General features: G+C 34.6%; 1 protein-coding gene across 2 annotated transcripts; it reads left to right on the top strand.

The window, feature by feature from the left end:
- Positions 1-10028: 10028 nt before the first annotated feature.
- Positions 10029-20851, top strand: LOC105340159 (uncharacterized). 2 transcript variants are annotated; one of them, XM_066067389.1, is made up of 10 exons: positions 10062-10405; positions 12829-13059; positions 16310-16428; positions 16716-16887; positions 17122-17193; positions 17533-17646; positions 18477-18605; positions 18763-18879; positions 18967-19060; positions 20180-20851. In XM_066067389.1, the coding sequence occupies exons 1-10, from the start codon at positions 10315-10317 to the stop codon at positions 20700-20702; spliced, it is 1662 nt and encodes a 553-aa protein (XP_065923461.1). In that variant the 5' UTR covers positions 10062-10314; the 3' UTR covers positions 20703-20851. The 2 variants fall into 2 exon arrangements, with proteins under 2 accessions (XP_065923462.1, XP_065923461.1); XM_066067390.1 differs by lacking the exon at positions 18477-18605 and having other exon boundaries at positions 10029-10405.
- The last annotated feature ends 164 nt before the right edge of the window (positions 20852-21015 follow it).

Genomic DNA, 21015 nt, shown 5'->3' on the forward strand with positions numbered 1-21015 from the left:
AGAAGTATGGTATTTGATATGTAGATAAAATCGTTTTATATTTTTGTTCACTTGAGTAGCATACATTTCTTTGTTATCTTCAGTGTAAACTAAATTGGGACCACCACAGAAGAATACTCCAGCACACCGTTTGTACACATCGCAGGCACGTAACAACGGGAGTGGGGGGGGGGCTGCTTCCCCCTTTTTTTGCAGCAGGCACTTTTATATCCTTTCCTATTTCCCATGGTTGAACGTTTAATGAAAAAAATAATTTCAAGTGATATTAATGTACATGCACTAGAATTTATGATCAGCAGCGAAAAATTAAAATTCATTTCTTATTGGATAGCAATTGAAAGATGCATGCTTCCATTGAATAAATTTGTTTAATCAGGCAAGAAAAAATTAATAAGGATAAAGTTTCATAGTTGTAATATTCATATGGTTATAAATCAAAGAACTGAAAGTACTGTTAGACGGTGGCGTCGTTTGAATATGGCATATTACATGTATGGTCATCATTGTCGTCAAAAACCTGGGGTCAGTATCGCATACATGTACTAGTACTTAACGTTTAAACCCCTGTCATACCGGAGCTGCGTCCTCACGGCGATCCCACTGCGTCCTTAAATAATGTAAAACGCCAAGGTAAACGCAGTAGAGTCTCCTACAGCGCCGTAAAAACGCAACGGCATCTTCGTCCGTCGCGGTGGGATCGCCTTGAACATTTAAGAACGCCATGCGACGGCGCGCACTTTGAACATGCACAAAGTACGCGCCGTGGCTCGGCGGCGTTCTGATAAACACGCCGTAGAAGCGAAGTTAGGTCGCCATGAGAGCGCCGTAAGATCTCCAACAGCGCCTCGAGAGCTCCGTCGGCGCACTCAAGGAACGCTGGTAATCGCAGTGTAGACGCAGTGATAAGTCAGTTGCGCTTGCACGGAGACCTCACGGAGTCCTTTGGGATCTCACTGCGTCTCTATCGCACTCTCACTGCGCATCCACAGCGTTTGAACAAATTGTTTTCCATTTGGCTGCGTTCAAACAGCGACCCCAAAGAGCTGTTGCTGCGTTCATCGCGCCCTCGTGACGTTTCTTCTGCGTTTATACCGCGCTCCCACGGCGTTTCTAGTGCGTTGCCATCAAGACCACGAAAACTCGAACAATGGCTGTGGTACAATAGCAAGCGATGTAATAATTATCAAACTGGATGTAGATGAATATGTAAAAAGTAGCATTTGCTAATATTCCAAGACCTATCAATGGATTTAGGTGAAATTCATGCCATTTGGTTCTGGTGTTTTCACTTTTTTTTCTATGTTTTCTAACAACTAATAACGGATCTTTTTTGTAGACCTGACTACTAAGAATTTAACCCCAGTCATTCACAAATTGTTTAGAAGTAACTATGTTTCAATTACAATTTACATTTTCATAAAATCAAAACAATTTTTTAATTATTTATTTACTAGTTGTAAATTCTTATTTGTTTCCCATACAATTGTACAAATAAATATTATCCTACCAAGAAGTAAAGAACGTCTTGTGAGCGCAGTCAGCGCGCAGAGCACGCCGTGGACGCGCGGTAAAATCTCCTAGCACGTCATGAGCTTTCTCAGTGAGAGCGCAGTTAATCGCCAAGTAGAACTCCGTGGAAACGCAGTTACACGCCGAGGGAGCTCCGTAAGAACGCCTCTGTCGCCGTCAGGACGCCGTGACATCTCCACTTGTAAAATTTTCAAATAAAACTGTTCTTTTTTCTAAATTTTACTTGCGATCCTACGGCGATTACATGAGTTTTACAACGCTGTAAACACGTCGTGGGGACGCAGCTTGGTGTGACAGGGTCTTTACAGGCACAACTGGTCGTGAGTTTCCTACATGGATAATTGTGTGGAAATCGTAGTTGTAATCTCAATCCGCACTTCACAAAAGCTACGTTTGTTGGCCGTCGTTTTTAGCGGAAAATCCGTAATTTATCACAGTAGCCTTTGTGAAATAGAAGTTTGTATCTATATGTTTGTATTTATATCATTTTAAATTAAAATCCGTTTTCAGTGTGTATTTTGTCGATATATGGGTTGCCACCACATAGAGAAAAAATAAATAAAATTCAAAGCGATTTCATCACAGTACGCCAAAGAATTTGATTGTATAAAGAAGGGAAATTTGGGGGTTTTTTTATTTGACCTTTGGGTTAACCCCGCAAAGGGGAAAACACTTTGAAAAGTGTGTTTTGGACTATTTAAAGATATTGTAGATTTCTCAAAATAACGAGAACAAATAAAGCTTGGTTTGTTAAATATTTATCGAGTTTTTACTTACTATTTGGGCATACACGTAGTACATGTATGTTAATTGTCCCTCACGACAGCATTTCCCTCAATTGTTTTCCTGGAGAAAAATGCAGTCTCGTGGACCAACACATTTGATTTTGTACCCATAGCCAGTTGATATATGTAGGTGTATAGAAAACGGAATGAGTTTACAAGAACCTGTTTGATAAAACCGGAAAATGCTTTTGGAATGCACGTCATCATGAAACCGCATAGTCAATCAATATTTCATTTTCGACTTCGAATCAGTTCCTTTGTTTGGAAAGCACATATTTTTTTAAACTTGCATTTAATTTGCGATTTTTTGAAGAATCTTTTCCTTTATTTTCATTTTTAAAAAAACTCTGGTTATTGTCAGGAGTTTTTAGGTATATATTAAGTTTATATGTTTATATGTATAATTTTTACGAGGTCTTCAAATTTGCATCCGATTTGATTTTTTGCAGTAAATCAATACTGTTTATTGGATATGTCCATAATAAGAGCGTACAAGCAAAAGGGACTTCGTAATAAAGTTTGACCCATGACCTTAAGATCAGTTGTATACAAAGGTATGTCTTCTTTATCAATAAAGGACTCAAAGGATATTGACCAAGATTTAAACTGTTTATAATTATACATGTTGATTTCCAAAGCCATTTAATCCTTGACCTTTTCCCCATTCATAAAACTAATGGCAATATGGGTTTACTATTCCGCACCAGATTTAAGCAAAATGAGCAAAGAAATAAATAATGTTTTCAGGGATCTTTTCAATTTCTCCAAGTCACACGTATAAAACAGTAGTGGTAAATTAAATCTAATGTTTCAACAGGATAAGTAAGGAAAACTAGTTTTTAAAAACAGAAAAAAACCCAAACATAAATAAGTTGAACGCACTTTTTTCTGAGCGCTACAGCTTTGTATATAAATTTGATTTTATTCTTTGCATGTACTAAACAATAGGGTTCGCAAATCCCGGCATTATTTCCGGAATTCTACAGTTCTGTAGCTCAGCAGAATACTAAAGTCGTCTTGAAGCACATTCTAGCATTGCGTTGAGTGATTACACTATCTACATATTTAACTGCGGTGTGTATTTCAATTGCAATTCGCATATAGACCCACCCATTCATCAAAGCATGTTGAGAACATGATGCTAACACATGGAAACAAATGTTGAAGAAAGCTCATGATAAAGTTGTACTCGCGAGTTAAAAATTACAGAGTTTATTTGAGAATAAACGGGGCGATATTTACATACATGTAACAGTTTTAACAAAAACCAAAGTACTGAAAGTACTGTTAGACGGTGGCGTCGTTTCAAAGTGGCATATTACATGTATGATAATTATTGTTGTCAAAAAACCCCGGCCAGTATCTCATACATGTACAAATACTTAACGCTTACTCGCACAACTGGTCGTGAGTTTCCTAAATCTGTCCCAAGATACTTATGCAACACATTTGGGCGATTTTTAATGAAAATACACATACCTTTGAAATAAGTGCAATTGAAGTACATGTAGTTGAAAGGGATAATTTCCAAGATAATTTTTGGGAGGTGATTTTAATCAACTCTCCTATGCAGTTACCCAGACAAACCGAAAGTGAAACAGTGTTTGGACCTCTGCACAAATCAATGCTGCTGACAAGACTTAGTTTTTGAAAAATAATTGATAAATTCGATGCAATGTATGCTAAAGCATTGTTTTTCAAGGAAACTTATTTATAAATACCTTGAAAATAGTCAGATTTTAAATGGTACGAACAATTTAAATATTTTTTGTAGTCCTATGTATTCCTACGCCAGAGTTCAATATAGTCTAGTTCAACTCGACGCTCGGCTGTCTCCGTTAATCTTTGTCGGAGATTTACGGTGTCAGCCGAGCGTTTGATTGAACGAGACTAGAGTTCAATATTGCTTGGATCCATACGATTTTCGAGAAACATTTCTATTACTGATACATAGTTTGATTGAATTATTTTAACTTTAAATATTATTTAACATGATTTGTACTGAGGTCTCAACATTCTTGTCGAACATTTATAAAAATGTGCGTAATTCAAATTAGAAACTACATGACTGTACTTGTCAATCAAAATAACATATCATTGATTTTAAAATAAATAAACATTGACAAAATCAACTCCCGTCAGTTCTTCAGTACTTTGATATTGACACATTATCATCTTTCACTCGGAAATATTCACAGGAACGAAATCAGATTCCTTACGCAGATTTATAATGGGGAATGTTTATAATTTATCTTTTCTCCATTCGGAATACACTCGGAATACATCGCGCAATTTTTCAACGTTATCATCCGGGCTTGCTGCAATACAAAATTCCCGTAGCATTGTATTGGAACCTGATAAGCTAACAGGGGCGTTTTGACTGAGAAATCCTGGATATTTTTTTGTACTTTTGAATGAACATCGTTTGAACCCTGAGGTATTTATAAATATCAAGCAATTAAGCAAAATGTGAATCCAGGATATCTTGAGACAGAGTATACATGGATAATTATGTGGAAATCGTAGCTGTGATCTCAGTCCACACTCTACAAATGCTGTGTCTCTTGGCCGTCATCTTTTGAGTAAAACCCATAGATTTATCACAGTAGCCTTTGTAGTATAGATGTTTGTATCTATATTTTGTATCTATATGTTTGTATCTATATCAGTTGACATTTAAAAACCCGTTTTCGGTAATACTATGTATTTTGATTGCCCCAGAATGACTCATTAAATATGTGGGTAGCCACCACATATTGAATGAATAAATCAAATCCAAAGCGATTTTATCACAGTACGCCCAAATATTTGATTGTATAAAGAAAGGGAATTTTGGTTTTTCCCTTTTGACATTTGAGTTGACCCCACAAAAGGGAACAACTTTTGAAAAGTGTGGATTGGACTATTGTGCTTTAAATATATTGTAGATTTCTAAAAGTAACGAGAAGAAATAAAGCTTTGGTATGATAAAATACTTATCAGGTTTTTACTAACTATTTGGGCATACATGTAATATGTCTATTGTCCCTCTCGACAGCATTTTCCTTCAATTTCTTCACGGGGAAAAAGTTGCAGTCTTGTGGACCATCACACTTGCTTTTGTCCTCATAGTCAGTTAATAGAAAACGGAATGGGCTTACAAGAACCTGTTTGATAAAACTGGTATTGCTTTTGGAATGCACGTCATCATGAAACAGAAGAGTCAATCAATATTTTATCTTCGACTTTAGTGGATTATTTCTATTTGCTCACACCGAAAGTGAATGAAAATTTGAAGAAAAAAAATATCATACAATATTCAATTGCGGCAGTTTCATCAATCAACGTTTTAAAGTACATTTGTTCTATTGTATTTAGCTATAGATTTATTCAAATCATTTGAATGAATTCGGGAAAGTCACATGTATATTTTATCGCTTTTCAGTACACTTTAACTCGCATAAATTACTTGCTACATTAAACTTTTCTAGTAAACTAACAACAAATATTGATTAATTATTCAAAATAAGTTTTAAAAAACACCAAACAAACAAAATCCGAGTTGAACGCACGTTTTTCTGACCGTACAGCTGTGTATATAGATTTGATTTTATTCTTTGCATTTACTAGACAATAGATCTAGGGTTCGCAAATCCCGGCAATATTACCGGAAAGCTGTAGTTCAGAAGATCAGCAGAATACTACAGTCATCTATGAAGCACATTTTTGTGATCGGCTTCGGCCGATCACTGTTGTGTCCATATGAGGCATCCGGCAAATGCTTTCTCGTGCGCACACATTCCGCTTGCATAAGTAGTTCTTATAAAAACTTGAAGTTTGGTTTAGTATTTATATAACATTTTACCCAGTTTTATTTCAGTTCATTTACCTTAAGAGATGCAAACATACATAAAATACAGTTCGACCTGTTAATTCAAGAATGCACATTTTGTCTCATGCGTAAGAATTTGATCGAAAGATTCATTCAAAAATGCAGTTGACCTCGATGAACTGACTTCAATCATAAGAAGAAGCTCAATGAACTGACCTCGATCTATTGATGTTGCATAATAGTAACTAGGAAGACGGCTTGATTACGTTATACTGCGACCTCAATAGCAAGTTACGATGGCATTCAATGTTTTACAGTCGCATTAAATTATTTTAATACAACTCTTTCTTTGTATATGTGTTAATGCTCTTTGAAGAGCCCTACTCAGTATTCTGAAGAAGAAGAAGACACATTAACATTTAATAATTACGTTAAAAATATAAAACTAGACAAGGAGTTTACGACCGGCTTTCCCCAAATTTATTTCAAAATTAAATTTGTTGACGGTTTATAATGATGAAATTATGGTGTACAGATTCAAAATATTCTATATTTTGTAAAAATACAGTCAGTAATTTTTTAATTAATTTACATCAAACTGATCATGTTCATATTGCTTCTAGCTATCAATATATCATTATTGCCGATCATTCCTTTAAAAGTAATACTTGTTTTGCCTTCATGTTTCATTATTCATCGCAAATATAGCATGGATGTATACGCTACGGCCGATGTAGAATTGCGTTGAGTGATGACAAAAAAACACTTTCTAACTGGTGTGTATTTCAATTATGAGTCGCAACTAACTGGCGCATTTATATAGGCCCGCCTATTTGTAAATGCATGTTGACAAAATGATGCTAACACTTGGAAACAAATGTCGAAAAAAGCTCATAATAGAGTTGTACTCGCGAGTTAAAAATTATTTGAGAACAAACGGGGCGATGTTTACGTACATATGTAAATAATATTATCTGTTGGTGAAAAAATCCCCCCAAAACCAAAGAAAAGATTCTCTAATACATTTAGCAGGGACGGGCGCATTTGGATTAAAGTCACTATTTGTACATCGCTCATCGAATTGCGTTATTCAGTTCATTGTGAAAAAATTCGACAGAAACTGTTAAGTTAACAAAATTATTATATCTTACATTACCGTCCACAATGTACCATAAACGTATATGGACAATGTACCATAAATGTATATGGAACATCGCATGAGTTGAACCGATCCTTTTTTCTTACAAAAAAGCTAGCGTTTGCTGCAAATTAGAAATACACGAGCTGACAGGCCGTGAAATCCGTAAGACGTTTTACAGCATGTCTTCAATCCCTTATTTGCTTACAAAAAATCTGAACTGAAAATCTTTGAAACATCGTAAAATGTGGGTTTTTTTTTATATACATGTAAAACTGTAAAATGGCGACTTGATTTGCACGTGAATTTTACAATCCGACGTCGATTGGCGTGTTTGAGAGAAAGTCAGCAGCAAGTAAAACGTCAACATCAGTAGTATATATTGTCTGATGAATACTGAGGTGCCTGTATTAAAATAAATGTTTCTACAGACTGAGTGAGTTACAAGAAAAGGTACATTGTAAATCACAGGTCAGTCTAAAATTAAACACATTTATTTCGTAAATTTAACACTGCTTGTAGAAGAAAGTGTGCCATCGATCGATTGAAGTTTAAATGTAATTTATGTAATATTCATTGTAAGTATCCGTTGTGAATTCTTTGGAATAAGCTACAACAAAATAAATATACTGCATTAACGCGTAATTTGCATTGAATAATAATGCGTTGAAAATGACAGAATTTATCGATGAAGCATAATTGCTGAAATATGAAATGGCAAACCAGTTTAAATAGTGTGTTTCTGACAATTGTTTACATCATAAAAAAAAACCAAGAAGCGATTATTGTGAGATCTCTTGGCCAATTATCGCAGTGATATAGTTTATGCAGTCCTGATACAGAGTTAAACGTCACAACTGGCAGTTGGTGCATTTATTATCAATACCGCGTAAGCAGACAGGGTAACGGCTCATTTAAAATAAAAGACCATTTTATACATTATTTAAATGTATTTACAAAATAATTAGCTGCTATAATGCTTAAAATATCTGATAAGATGAAAATTAATTCTCATTCTGAAATTGACACACCTTTAACACTGCATACCTAACAGAGTTATCGTTCCTTATCCGCTAGGGTCCCCGTGAGAAATGTCAATGTGACAGCAAACCGGGTTTTCTTTTATATGAACTGTATCAATAATCCATGTCAACCCTGAATCGATAAACACTACCTATTGTAAAATGGAGAACCCTATATGCAATATTTTGCCAAAAAATTTCTAAGTTAAAAAGCTGGTATTTTTTTTCAAAAATTATCAGAAATAAAAATGCTAGCAATATGCACACCTCTGATATATGTTCAACTGATCTGCAAAAGAACAACTTCTTATTTTGAAAACTGTAGGAGTTATCCGTACAATGAGGGTACCCTTTTGGCAGCCGCCCGCCCGCCATTTTCACCATTTTTCCGTTGGAAAACCCGGTTAAAAAGCAAGTGCGGGCTCAAAGATTTTACTTCGGTCATCGAATCACGTTATTCGGCTTATTGTGACGAAATTCGTCAGAAACTGCTTATTGAACAAATATATTCTACGTTACAATGTACCATACATGTATAGGAATATTGCATGAGTTGAACCGATTAATTTTCCTCACAAAAAGCTAGCGCTTGCTGCAAAATGGAGATACACGGGTTGACACGCCGTGAAATACTGTTACAAGACGTTTTACAGCATGTGTCTTCGATCCTTTATTTGCTTACAACAAATCTGTACTGAAAATCTTTGAAACATCGTCACCAGCTCCGTAAATTAAAATGACGAAGTGTGCTTTGTTCACACATGTATACATGTAAAAGTGTGTAAAATGGCGATTCAATTTGCACGTGAATATTAATTTTACAATCCAAGGTCGATTAGCGTGTTTGTGAGAAAGTCAGTGTAAAGCGTCAACGTCAGTAGTAACAGTCCAGTCCAAAATTGAACGTTTGTGTCGAAAATTTCAAGTTCTTGTATGTTTGAAAACACATGCACACTTGTAGAAGACAAGTGTGCCATTGATCGGGTGAAGTTTAATAAAATGATAATATTAATATGATAATATTCATTATTAGTGTCTGTTTTAAATTCTTTGGAATATGCTACAACAAAATAAATACTGCCTCAACTTACATTGATACATTGAAAATGATTGAATTTATCGATGAAGCATAATTGCTGAAGAATAAAATTGCAAACCTGTTTAAATGGTGTGTTTCTGACATTTGTTTACACTATAAAAAATCAAAAACAAGAAACGATTATTGTAAGAACTCTTGGTCAATTATCGCAGTAATACAGTTTTTGCAGTCCTGATACAAGACTTAAACTCACAGCTGACAGTTTTTATCAATACGCATAAGCAGAGAGGTTAACGGCTCATGAAAAATAAAACACAATTCCATACAGTATTTAAATGCATGTACAAAATAATTAGCAGCTATAATGCTTAAAATATCTGATAAAATGTAAATTAGTTCCCAAAACTGAAATCGACACATAGGTAAAGCATTGCCTATAAGACGGGCATACCTAACAGTGTTACCGTTCCTAATCCGCTAGGGTCCCCGTGAGAAATACTCTTCCGGTCAGGACCTTGCAATAGACCGTGGCTATTTAAAGCCACCGTCTAAAAATTACTTAACTGTAGATTAAAAGAAAAGCTGACAGCTTGTTCTTTCGGAATTTCAAGTGCTAATTAGAGAGACATGTGCCATTTAGCCATCAAATTGTAATGCTGCAAATTTTGAATTTATCGGGTTGCAGCAGAGACATAAATAACAATGTTATTTATGTCTCTGGTTGCAGTAAAAATTCATAGTTTATTATATGACAAAATGTCCTTTGATATTGTTGGATCGTCTTCAGGTTTAGCTTGCAAACGATGAATATTGCTCACGAACTGTTTCTATATTCGCACATTTCCGCAATTAACCCCTCTGAATCTGCTTATTGAAGTTACATAATGTAAGCAAACCTAAGAGAGATGGCTAATTCTTAATGGTCGTGTTTAGTGTAGGGAATCCCACATATCGACATTCTGAGGCGGACATTTAAATTCCTACTAGTAATGGGGTCTGTCAGACTGAGCGGAGGTCTTCTGTTCCTGCTCTCAATCTTGTACCCACATGGCCATTATGCGTCGGTATTTGCCAGAAAAGGTAAGTCAACCTTTTAAGGTATCTTTACACGATGGTACTATGAAGTACTGGCACATTATCATAACACCAATCTCAGCAATACGCATCAAAATGTATAAAGAACATATGTATCGGAGTGGTTTGTGAAGTAGGCTAATACGGACAATACTTAGTTAATTTCCTGATTATTATACACATAATTTCAACATCATCAAAATTTAATGTAATAAAGATTGTTTAGTATTGATATTTACCATGTGAAATCCAAATTAGATGAATTGAAAGATAATATGTCGGATTTTAAACGAGTGATAGAGGAAGATATTGTGTTTGTTTAAAGGGTCCCGATAAACAAAGACAGCATTTTACTACCTGGTAGTGACTCAGCTAGTTTTGTGACTGTTGAAATTTCTTATATGAATCATACAGCAGGCATATTTAAGAAAACTTCCCAAGATTCTTCTTTTTTTCCTACGACAATTAAACCAGAATGTTTTTTAGAACCATCCTCAAAATCATAATACTGATAATCCATGTGTGTAAAACAAGCGAACTTAATATAATAATTGTTTACGTGAATCACAATGGATCCATTTCAATGGACCCTCTAAAGTGATGATTCGCGTGCCAATACCCCTCTCCCTTTACTATGAAAGTTTTGTCTAAACAAGTTTATCTTTTAAAAAGATTGATGAGCTAGCGCCGTAGCCATCCTAAAACACAGAAGCAGATTTCTAAATCATTGGTTTCAATTCCTGAATCGATTAATTAACAATAAGAAGGCACAGTGGTGTACTGGAATTGTGCTGGAGTGGGGTCACAATTTAGAATTGTGAATCTAGAGTGGGCTTCACATCGGCAATGGCATAGCTCATTGACTGTGTCTTAATCATCATGTTTCTACTATTTCAAGGTGAAAAATTTCAAGAACCATTGGTATTGTTAACGTTGTGTAGCAATCGTATCTTCTCGGGCCTTTCCGGCGTTTCCGGCAAGCTCGGAAAACATATACGAGTTGTTAATTTTCCGAGCTTGAAAGAATTTAAGATAAAACTAGCTATTTATTATAATATTAAAAATAACTTTGCATTATAAGACCTAAGCTACTGTTACTTTTTGACATTTTCAATAAAACACAAAACCTCGTGTGAAGATGATAAAACGAAATTCAAATGGCACAGTTTATCTACAGTAGTACAGTATTCCCAGAATCCCCTACTATGGAGTCGAGCATGCGTATTCCAGTGAGAAAGACTAACGTAGTTGCTAGCGCTCGAGAGCGCTAGCAAAAAGAAAAACAATTGTTAGAGAATAAAATGCAACGAAGCATTTCTAAAGAATTTAAGGAAAGAAATGAATCTTTTTAAGAATACCCCGATGTATCAGAATAATTTGAAATTTAAAAAGTAAACAAGGAAGTGAGAATGAAAATATATTATCTTTAACGTGTCCCGTAATGTATGAAAAAAGGACACGGTAACGGTAGAAATGTTGATCATAGAAGACAGGTAGATTACATTATTGGTGACACATTATCAAAAGAAGTATGTAGGAGGTCCATCACCCTAGAACATAATCATCATCCCTAAAAGCACAATCTCTCTCTCTCTCTCTCTCTCTCTCTCTCTCTCTCTCTCTCTCTCTCTCTCTCTCTCTCTCTCTCTCTCTCTCTCTCTCTCTCTCTCTCTCTCGTTTTAGGGGCTGATCCACGATTTTTCCAGGACGGGTGGGGTGCGTTACCTCCTACCATAACTCCGTTTCAATTTTTTAAATTTTTCTTTTTTTCATAAATTATATTCCTGCATCGTCAAACTTTTGCGCAGATATCAATTTGACATGTTCATTTTTCTACCAAATAATGGGGTGTGTATTTCCTGATGGAAATGGGTCAAATGAATATTTCTAATATTTTTCACTTTATAAATTCATTATTATGATAATTCCGGAGAAAATGGGGTGCAGAACCAACCATCTGCAATACAATTTTTTAAAAGTTGACAAGCAGCAGAGAATAAACCCTTTATGTAAATTTTAACTGTTGTAAAACGTTTATCGAGTTAAAATAAAAGCTAGCAGTTAAGACTGTAATTTGAATGAAATTTCTAATATATAGACACTTTCTGATATGCCAATATCTGAAATTTTAAATGACATACATTTGTTAATAAGAGACATTTTTAAAAGTATTAAAATTTCTCTCTTATTTATTCATAAACCAATTAAACTTTCCTGGCAATCAAAGCCAAATGTACTCGAAATTGCCGTCAGTGTCCTTTGTGATCAAATTAAAAATATTTTACGTTAATAGCATTTGTGAAAAATTCTCAGTACGATCACTCAAAAATATGGAAATTGTGTTCCGGTAGTCGGTTTTTCAAATTAAATTATCATCATGTAGCAAGTTCGTGATAATACAGTTTCAAATGATTTTAATAATTCTGCAGACAACGACGAGTGGAGAGATCTCTACATGGAAACGACTAGAAGAACGTGGGATAATGCCTCTCAGTCCTGTAATCTGTATGGCTCTGATAAGGCTTCATCCTATGTGGCCAGCGTCCAGGATATTACTTTTGTTCGACACAATCGTCTCAAGGCTACCATCACACCTAGCCCAGAGGATCTATATTGGATAGGAGCCACCTCAACTTTCACTCCATTGTTTGAACTCTTAGGTAATAGAATAAAACAGAGAGAGAGAGAGAGAGAGAGAGAGAGAGAGAGAGAGAGAGAGAGAGAGAGAGAGAGAAGCAGGCAGGCCCAATCTTATGTCTCCCGCGTCCGGGATTTTATGTTGTTTCGTCTCATTTACCCATGCACAGAAACTAAATTTGATAGGAGCTACAGCAACCTTTACTCCGTGGTTTGAAGTTTAAGGTAAATACGAGAATCATTGTGCAAGGTGTGTGTGGCTCGTTGAGACGAAGTTGTAGTATATTCAATGTATATTATGATACTTTATGTTAAATACTGAAATCTGACTCGTATAGATGCAATTCACACGAGAACGTAGCATTCGGAGGAGGGGGGGGGGGACTGGGAATTTACTATATGACTTTTTAGGTCACCGATGTCCGTCTGTGATTTTTTTACATTTTCGACTTCTTCTCCAGAACCACTGGGCCAATTTCAACCAAACTTGACACAAAGCACCCACAGGTGAAGGGAATTCAAAATTGTTGAAATGAAGGACCAAGCCCTCTTTCAAAGGGAGATAATTAAGAATTATAAACGATTTGTTGGTATCTTTAAAAAATCTTCTTCTCAAGAACCATTTGTCCAGAAAAGCTGTATTTTGCATGGAAACATTTTCAAGTAGTATAGATTCAAGTTTGTTCAAATCATAATCCCCGATGGTATGGTGGGGCCACAATTGGGTGTCGAATTTTTGCACAGGAATATATAGAGAGTTTCCAGGTAGTGTAGATTCAAGTTTGTTCAAATCATGATCCCTGGGGGTATGGTGGGCCACAAAATTGGGATTCGAATTTTTAGATTGATATATATAGAGAAAATTATTTTAAAATCTTCTTCTCAAGAACCAATTGTTTAGAAAAACTGTAACTTGTGTGGAAGCATCCTCAGGTAGTGTAGATTCCAGTTTGTAGAAATCATGATCCCTGGGGGTACGGTGGGACCACACAAGGGGCTCAAAATTTGATGTAGGTTTATATTTATATAAACAGTCGTTTAAGATCATTTTGAGAATGGTAATGGTCAATATTTGTTCTAACTATGAAATCATCTAGTTAGAAAAAGGTGCCGAACATGAAATCATTTATAGATCATTTTGAAATTTTTAAAAACAGGATGAATTTTACTCATTCTTTGTCCCGATATTTTGGATATGACTTCATAAAGTTGATTTTATCATGTCAAGTGTTGCTCAGGTGAGCTATGTGGCCCATGGGCCTCTTGTTGATATATTACCCCAACTTTTTCTCGCAGCAGGATTTTGTTTTGAATGTACATATCAAGAATTGAATTGTCATTGAGTTGGCCCCCCACTTTTTAGGAGTATGTAAAAAATTAAAATGAAATAACGATATAAAGACAGAAAAAGAAGTTATATGTAGACATCCCGCACGGATTAGGATTTTCATGATTTTGGGATTTGTTTTTTGCTTGTCAAAATTTCGATTAGTCTGCCCCCTCCCCAAACTTTCAAAAACGATGCTTGTCACAATCCGTTTTAGCAACATACTTGACAAAGAGTAAAAAACACAACAATTGTTTTATTAGCTAACCTGAGCTATTCTGATCACATTTTGTCCGTCGTCCGTCTGTCCGTCCGTCCGTCCGTCTGTAAACTTTTTACATTTTGTACTTCTTCTCTAAAACCGCTTAGCCAATTTCAACCAAATGTAGCACAAATCATCCTTAGGAGAAGGCAAATATAAATTGCAGAAATGAAAGACCGATCTTCACTCAAAGCGGAGAAAGACTTAAAACTGTAGAAAAAATAATGTAGAAAAATTTAAAAATCTTCTTCTCCAGAACTACTTAGTCAAATTCAACGTATTTTAACATAAGTAATCCTTATGGTAAGGAAATTATAAATTGCACAAATTATGTAATAATTCTTTTTCTAATCTGAGTTTTTACGAAAATAATAATAAAGAAAATTCGTGTTTCAATCAGTTATAACCTCGGGTTTGGTATTCCATGCTTCTAAAAGAGTCGTGGTGAAATGGGTAGGCAAATCCCGGGCCGGGGCAAAATAAAAGCCGGAGCAGATCGAGATCGATAATGATTAAACAATGTCATTGAAATTTTCAGGATATGTTACTGACCGGTATATCTGTATTCGCTGCAAATACAACAATGCATGTTTTGGAATTTATTGACGATTGTTGACTTCAAAGTTGATAAAATGGGTAGTCAAACCCGGGTTGATATTTTCAAAGTTTGTGGACTTATTTAAGAAGAAACTTCATGTTTCATATTAAATTCCGAGTGAATAAAAAGGACACCGTTAAAACAGTTTCTATAGTTACGACACATTTTGTTACGGGGATAAAGGCATTATCGCTATTCTTAAGAAAATATTACAGCGGAAAATCATCCAGGTTAGTAGCCATTTGTTGTTTATGAATAAAGATGAAAATAGTGGATGTGGCTTAGTAAAATAAAGTGATATGTCTGTCAATACATTGACTATAATAGCTCTTTAACATGTCACGTGACAACAATTTTTTATTCGAGTGTATTCATCAATCAAGTGAGTAAGGTCAAAAAGTCACACGAGTTTACGCCAGGTAAACAACAAGCGTTTATAATGGGGAGACCAATTAAATTGTTGAATGTTTTTAATTTGAGGAATTGAACGCATTGAGGCACAAACTTTAATCCTTCATATCTATAGGACTTTTTTTTATATAATACAATAACTATTATATTATTAAAAAAATACAATAACTAGTAAGTAGTTGAGAAAGGAAATGAACCTAAATGCACTCAAATAGCTTGATCGCTTTATATTAAAGTGGATGAAGGAGGGGGCAGAACGAAGATATAGGGAATCGGAAATTGACAGTACCCCTACCAAATGTTTAGTTTTATACCTTGAATAGGATTTTCTTATTTTCGGTAAAAATTCCATAAAGGTACAATGTCAAAGATTACGTGTATGCAAATATAAGAGTAAAATTCGAATACTTTACAATAGTTATTTTTTGTTATTTTAACGAGGGGCCATATGGTACAATATCCTTTGAACGCCCATATAAAGTCATTGTTGCTCAGGTGAGCGATGTGGCCCCATGTGCATCTTGTTAGAATTAAGACTTATATCACATTTAGTACAATAAAAGAATAAATTATTGCCTGTTAGGAAGGGCTTCGCGCGGTTGACAAGGTTTTCTCAGGGTGTCAATTTCAAACAGGCACTATTTATATAGTGACATTTCCTTTTTCCGGTTTCAGGATGTTATGTTTATATGCCAATTAACAAAAGCCATATACGTGCGTTGAGGAATCTCTCCACAGTTGTCGGTCCTGTGACTGATTGTTACTTACATTGTACGAGTCATTTTGGAGTTAACGTGAGTATAAAAACAAGATGACAACATATTTTTAAAGAAAGATAATTTGGAGAATTTGCCCTAGAGTTGACGGTCATCTTTAAAAAGATAAAATTAAAAAATAAAGCAGCTAAACATACTTTCAGGTATAGAAAGTTGTTTTTATTCAACATTTATTTTGGAGATTTTCTATAATTCATATTTGATTGCAATTTTTTCCATCATAAACATTAGCAGCAGAGGCGTGTAAGACATATATTTTTATTTGATTAATATTACATAAATTCTAAAAACATTGCTATTTAAAGGACACACATTGCTTCTGTCCCGAAAAAATGGGAAAAGGGTTTCTTAACAGAACCTGTAGATTGGCTACATCTAGTGTCTTTCAAAGTGACGTCATTGGAACCAATACAGTGGAAAGTTACTTTCCCCAGTTTGCAATGTACGAAATATATAACGGCCCCTTCAAAATTAAAGGTAAAAACATTTTATTTCATTTGACAATCTTAATTGTAGATCCTACCCTACTGATGTACATTGATTTTAAAACACTGAAAGGTATAACACAGGCACCTGTTTTTCTGATAAAGTATATCCAATAGTATATTTTTAAGTGTTATTTTAATACAAAAGGGGACACTTTTATTATAGAATCAAGCGCCTGTGTGGTATAAGAGTAAAAAGTCGTATTTAAACCGTTGATCTTTACAGAGAACTCTCTGGACGAGTGCTTGATGATTAATACCGCAGATGACGTCAGAACCTACCCATGTGACACAGCAGGTACCTCATAAGGTTTAAATGTGCATTAAATAGAAATGAATTGTTGTTGGTCTAGTAAAACGAGAATTTCATTATATATATATATATATATATATATATATATATATATATATATATATATATATATATATATTATATATATACTGATATATAGTTGCTCAAATATTATTATAATTATATATTACGTTATGTAGAATTATTTTTATAATGTATTTGCTGATTTATTATACATTCCAAGTTAACGGTGTTGACATATTCGTGACAATCATATAAATTTATTTGCATTGTTAACCTTTTTAATTTCTAGTGTGCTTTCAATTCAGTGCCTATCTTTTACAGACAGTACAGGCCGTACATGGACGACAGCAATCATTGAGGGTCTGCCATCAAACAATGGCGGATCGTTACAGTGGACTAGCTTTCTACGCAGGCGTATCATCCGCTGGACTCAAAGTAAGAACTACTGACAGAATGGTGGACATAGAAATGTGACACTTTCAATTCAATTCATTTATTATCTCAAAACCATATAGATGGTACAAGAGGTACAAGGCATATGAACATATGTATATACATACAGTATTTATACAAATGGTGTGGTTAATGTCACAGTACAAACAGTCTGGATGACCAGAGCTGACTTATTTTGCTTGTGGAGAACAGATCTATGAAAATACAGAGTTTTCTTTTTTTAAAAACGGAGTTGATATAAACATAGAATCACAGATTATGGTTGGACATAGTTTTTTCTTGCTTAGAATCTTATATAATTGAAGACATTACAATCTAATGTTACAATCTAACAGGTAATGAAATTCGTCCCCAGTTTTGATATTTACATAGATTGCAATCCCTTTTTTTGACGTTGTAAATTATTCCATCGACCATCCTGTTTACGAAGACGGTGATTGCTTTTTCTAAATTTTACAAGAATATTTCTTAACTTTCTAGGTAATGTATAAGTATTCGTCTCAAAAAATTTGTTTAAAAAATGATGTAACAGTTCTTTATTGGAATTGTTAAATCGCTGTTTCATTTTTGTATAAAATCGATCTTTAAGCTTTTATATAATTGAAGCATTTGTCCACTTGACACTGTAGACATTTTGATTCATCATAATCTTACTCATTCCTGTTGTGGTAAAAATATTATGTATGGTACATATAGACACATTGTTTAACAATGAAAATGCTCCCTAAATGGGTTTAAATTGAAATATATATTTGAGGGAAATAAATGTTATTTTGATATGATTTATAACTCTTATGCAATATTTGATTCAGGAACCACCATCTTTTCGAACGGATCAGCATGTGTCAGTATGAAAAAAATACAAAACAAGAAATACGAAATGGTCCTAAGATCGTGTGACGACAATCTTCCTTCTATTTGTCAAAGGAGGGACGCAAATAGTAAAACATCATTTATAAAATTAATATAAAATAATTTTCGACTAATATGAATTCTTTAAAATAACATGTACATTGTAACCATTTTCTTTACTCAATATATTCATCTTTACTAAACAACCCCTCTTCATGAAATAATACCTGGCAAAATCTTCTTCAGACACAGAGAGAAGTACTCACCAGATGGTGACGTCATCATTGACTGCAGATACTGAACGCCCATCTAGCACTGTGTCGTTGTTTGTGGTATCAACCGTGTACTCAGTAACTGAGGATGGTGGGTATCAGACAGTGTGTGATGGCTGATCAAGTAGCGACCAAGTTGTTGCTGTAGATCACATTGGACATTTGATTTACTTTGTAGAATCTGGCTCACTTCCGGTGATTGTCGGAGCAATAGTGGGAGGGGCCGTGCTTCTCCTGATCGTAGCGGGCATCGGTATCGTGAGACAGAGACGGTAATGTGGCCCTCGTGTCTGACTCTCTATTTACATGTATTACATCAATTTTCATAATCTTGTTCCCTTAATAGACAGTTGCTGTGATGGTCATGTTCACAATTTCATAATGATTTTACATTGTTTCATACATTGGGTTAATTGTTTATCATACAGTTATAAGTAAGAATTATTTTATAAACATCTGCTGATCATGTTACTCTGGTTTGCAAGAAATTCGATTCTGTATTGTCTGGTTTCTAACTTCGTTAAATATAGAAAAATATTATAACTAATGTCCGTTATGTTGGAATGGCGATATTTTTTATTCCATCTTACAACTGCAAAGCTTGGCTTATAAATTGTTAATAAGTTAAAAACTGTCATTTGGGTAAAAGATATGTTATATCTACTCTGATATCATTTAATTCTTTTGGAGGGCGAATGTGTCGAATAAAACATCACAATATTTTGCTAAACAATTCAGTTGCACAAAAAAAATATTTACCTTTTATTGACAATTTAACAGTTATTCAAGATTTTTAAATCAATACAAAATAATAACAAAGGATTAAGGTTTTAGACTGTTATTATGTTTAAATTTTAAAATAAGTGACAATAAAACAGAGTCATGTGTTAACGAGTTAGGAGCTTCTATATTTTATCCTTAAAACCGAAAAAAAGATGATGACCTTGACATGATTTTGTTACATAAATGAACTTATCAGTATTTATTTTAATGATACAATCACGTGATATTTAAGAATTCGTCATTACAAAAATTGTAAGTTCATTCCTTCCGTGGGAAAAAAAGAAAATACTCACTTTATTTTTGAAATGTTCGTGATATGAATTTAGCGAGATCGGTGAAAAAAAAGAAGTTACCCATGTAAGTTGATTTTTTTTCTGCAATGCTGTAAACCTCCACACCTGTCTGTGAAAAAAGAAAATTTATTGAACGGAACACAGAGAAAAATAATGAAACCTTTAATATTGCATGTTGAGATAGATTCATAAAAAATATTTTTTAAATTCATTTTCTAGCAGACTATTTATACTTTTTCACAAGGCTTTGTAAAATAGTTATTATCACAATAGAAGCCTTATTAAATGTTTGATTTTATTTTACTTTTGTTACAGGCACGCTCATTCTACTCCACAACCCAAGTCCGTTGAAACCCAAAACGTTTATTACAGCGAGTTGACTCGAAACAGTGAGGATCACATCGCGCTACATATAAGCAGTCACCGGTCCACGAACAATGAGTACGATGAAACATCGGGCCCCATAACCCAGTCAACAGATAGAGCGACTGAGGGCTGTAAACTGCTACCGGCGAATGACGATGGAGTGTACAATCACCCCTGGGATAAACCATTGAAAGGGCAACAATCAGATCACGTGTACAGCACAACTTGCAGCGGAAGTGAATATGATTACAGTCAGGTACCAAGTACCATCAGTGACGTGTACAACCACACTTGGGATAGTCCAAACACTGAACAGTTAACGGATCACGTGTATAGCACCACCGGATCCGGAAATGATGCCAACTTATACGATCATACTGGCTCAAAAAAATCAAACTTAACACACGTGAATAATGAAAATTATACAGAACCTTTAAGTGATATTTATACTGTTGCTGAAACATGTAGGTAAAATATTGGTTGTATGCCTAAAATTAACTACAGAACAATGTTCGTTTTTTTAATTTGCTATGCGTTGGGCACTTTTTCCCCTTTTGATATTTCATAATCAATATAATATCAAAATATGCATAATGATGGTTTTGTTCGTGCATCTTCTTCCCCTTTTCAGCTGGAACATATTGAGTTATAAGTGCATCCTCAATAGCATTTCTGATTAGCTCTGGAATGTGTGTAAAATGATTCAATTTCTATGACGAGGCATTACTTTTTATTGAAGGTAAAAAAAACCCCCTAAAATTGTCGTTTCCTTGGTGGAAAGGGGA

This window comes from Magallana gigas, chromosome 7, assembly GCF_963853765.1.
Source record: "Magallana gigas chromosome 7, xbMagGiga1.1, whole genome shotgun sequence".
NCBI classification, from domain to species: domain Eukaryota; kingdom Metazoa; phylum Mollusca; class Bivalvia; order Ostreida; family Ostreidae; genus Magallana; species Magallana gigas.

Coding starts and splice junctions, on each gene's coding strand:
- LOC105340159 (XM_066067389.1), top strand. CDS start 10,315: ATGGGGTCTGTCAGACTGAGCGGAGGTCTTCTGTTCCTGCTCTCAATC. Junction 13,060..16,309: donor TCCATTGTTTGAACTCTTAG/GTAATAGAATAA, acceptor TTCCGGTTTCAG/GATGTTATGTTTATATGCCA. Junction 16,888..17,121: donor CGGCCCCTTCAAAATTAAAG/GTAAAAACATTT, acceptor TGATCTTTACAG/AGAACTCTCTGGACGAGTGC.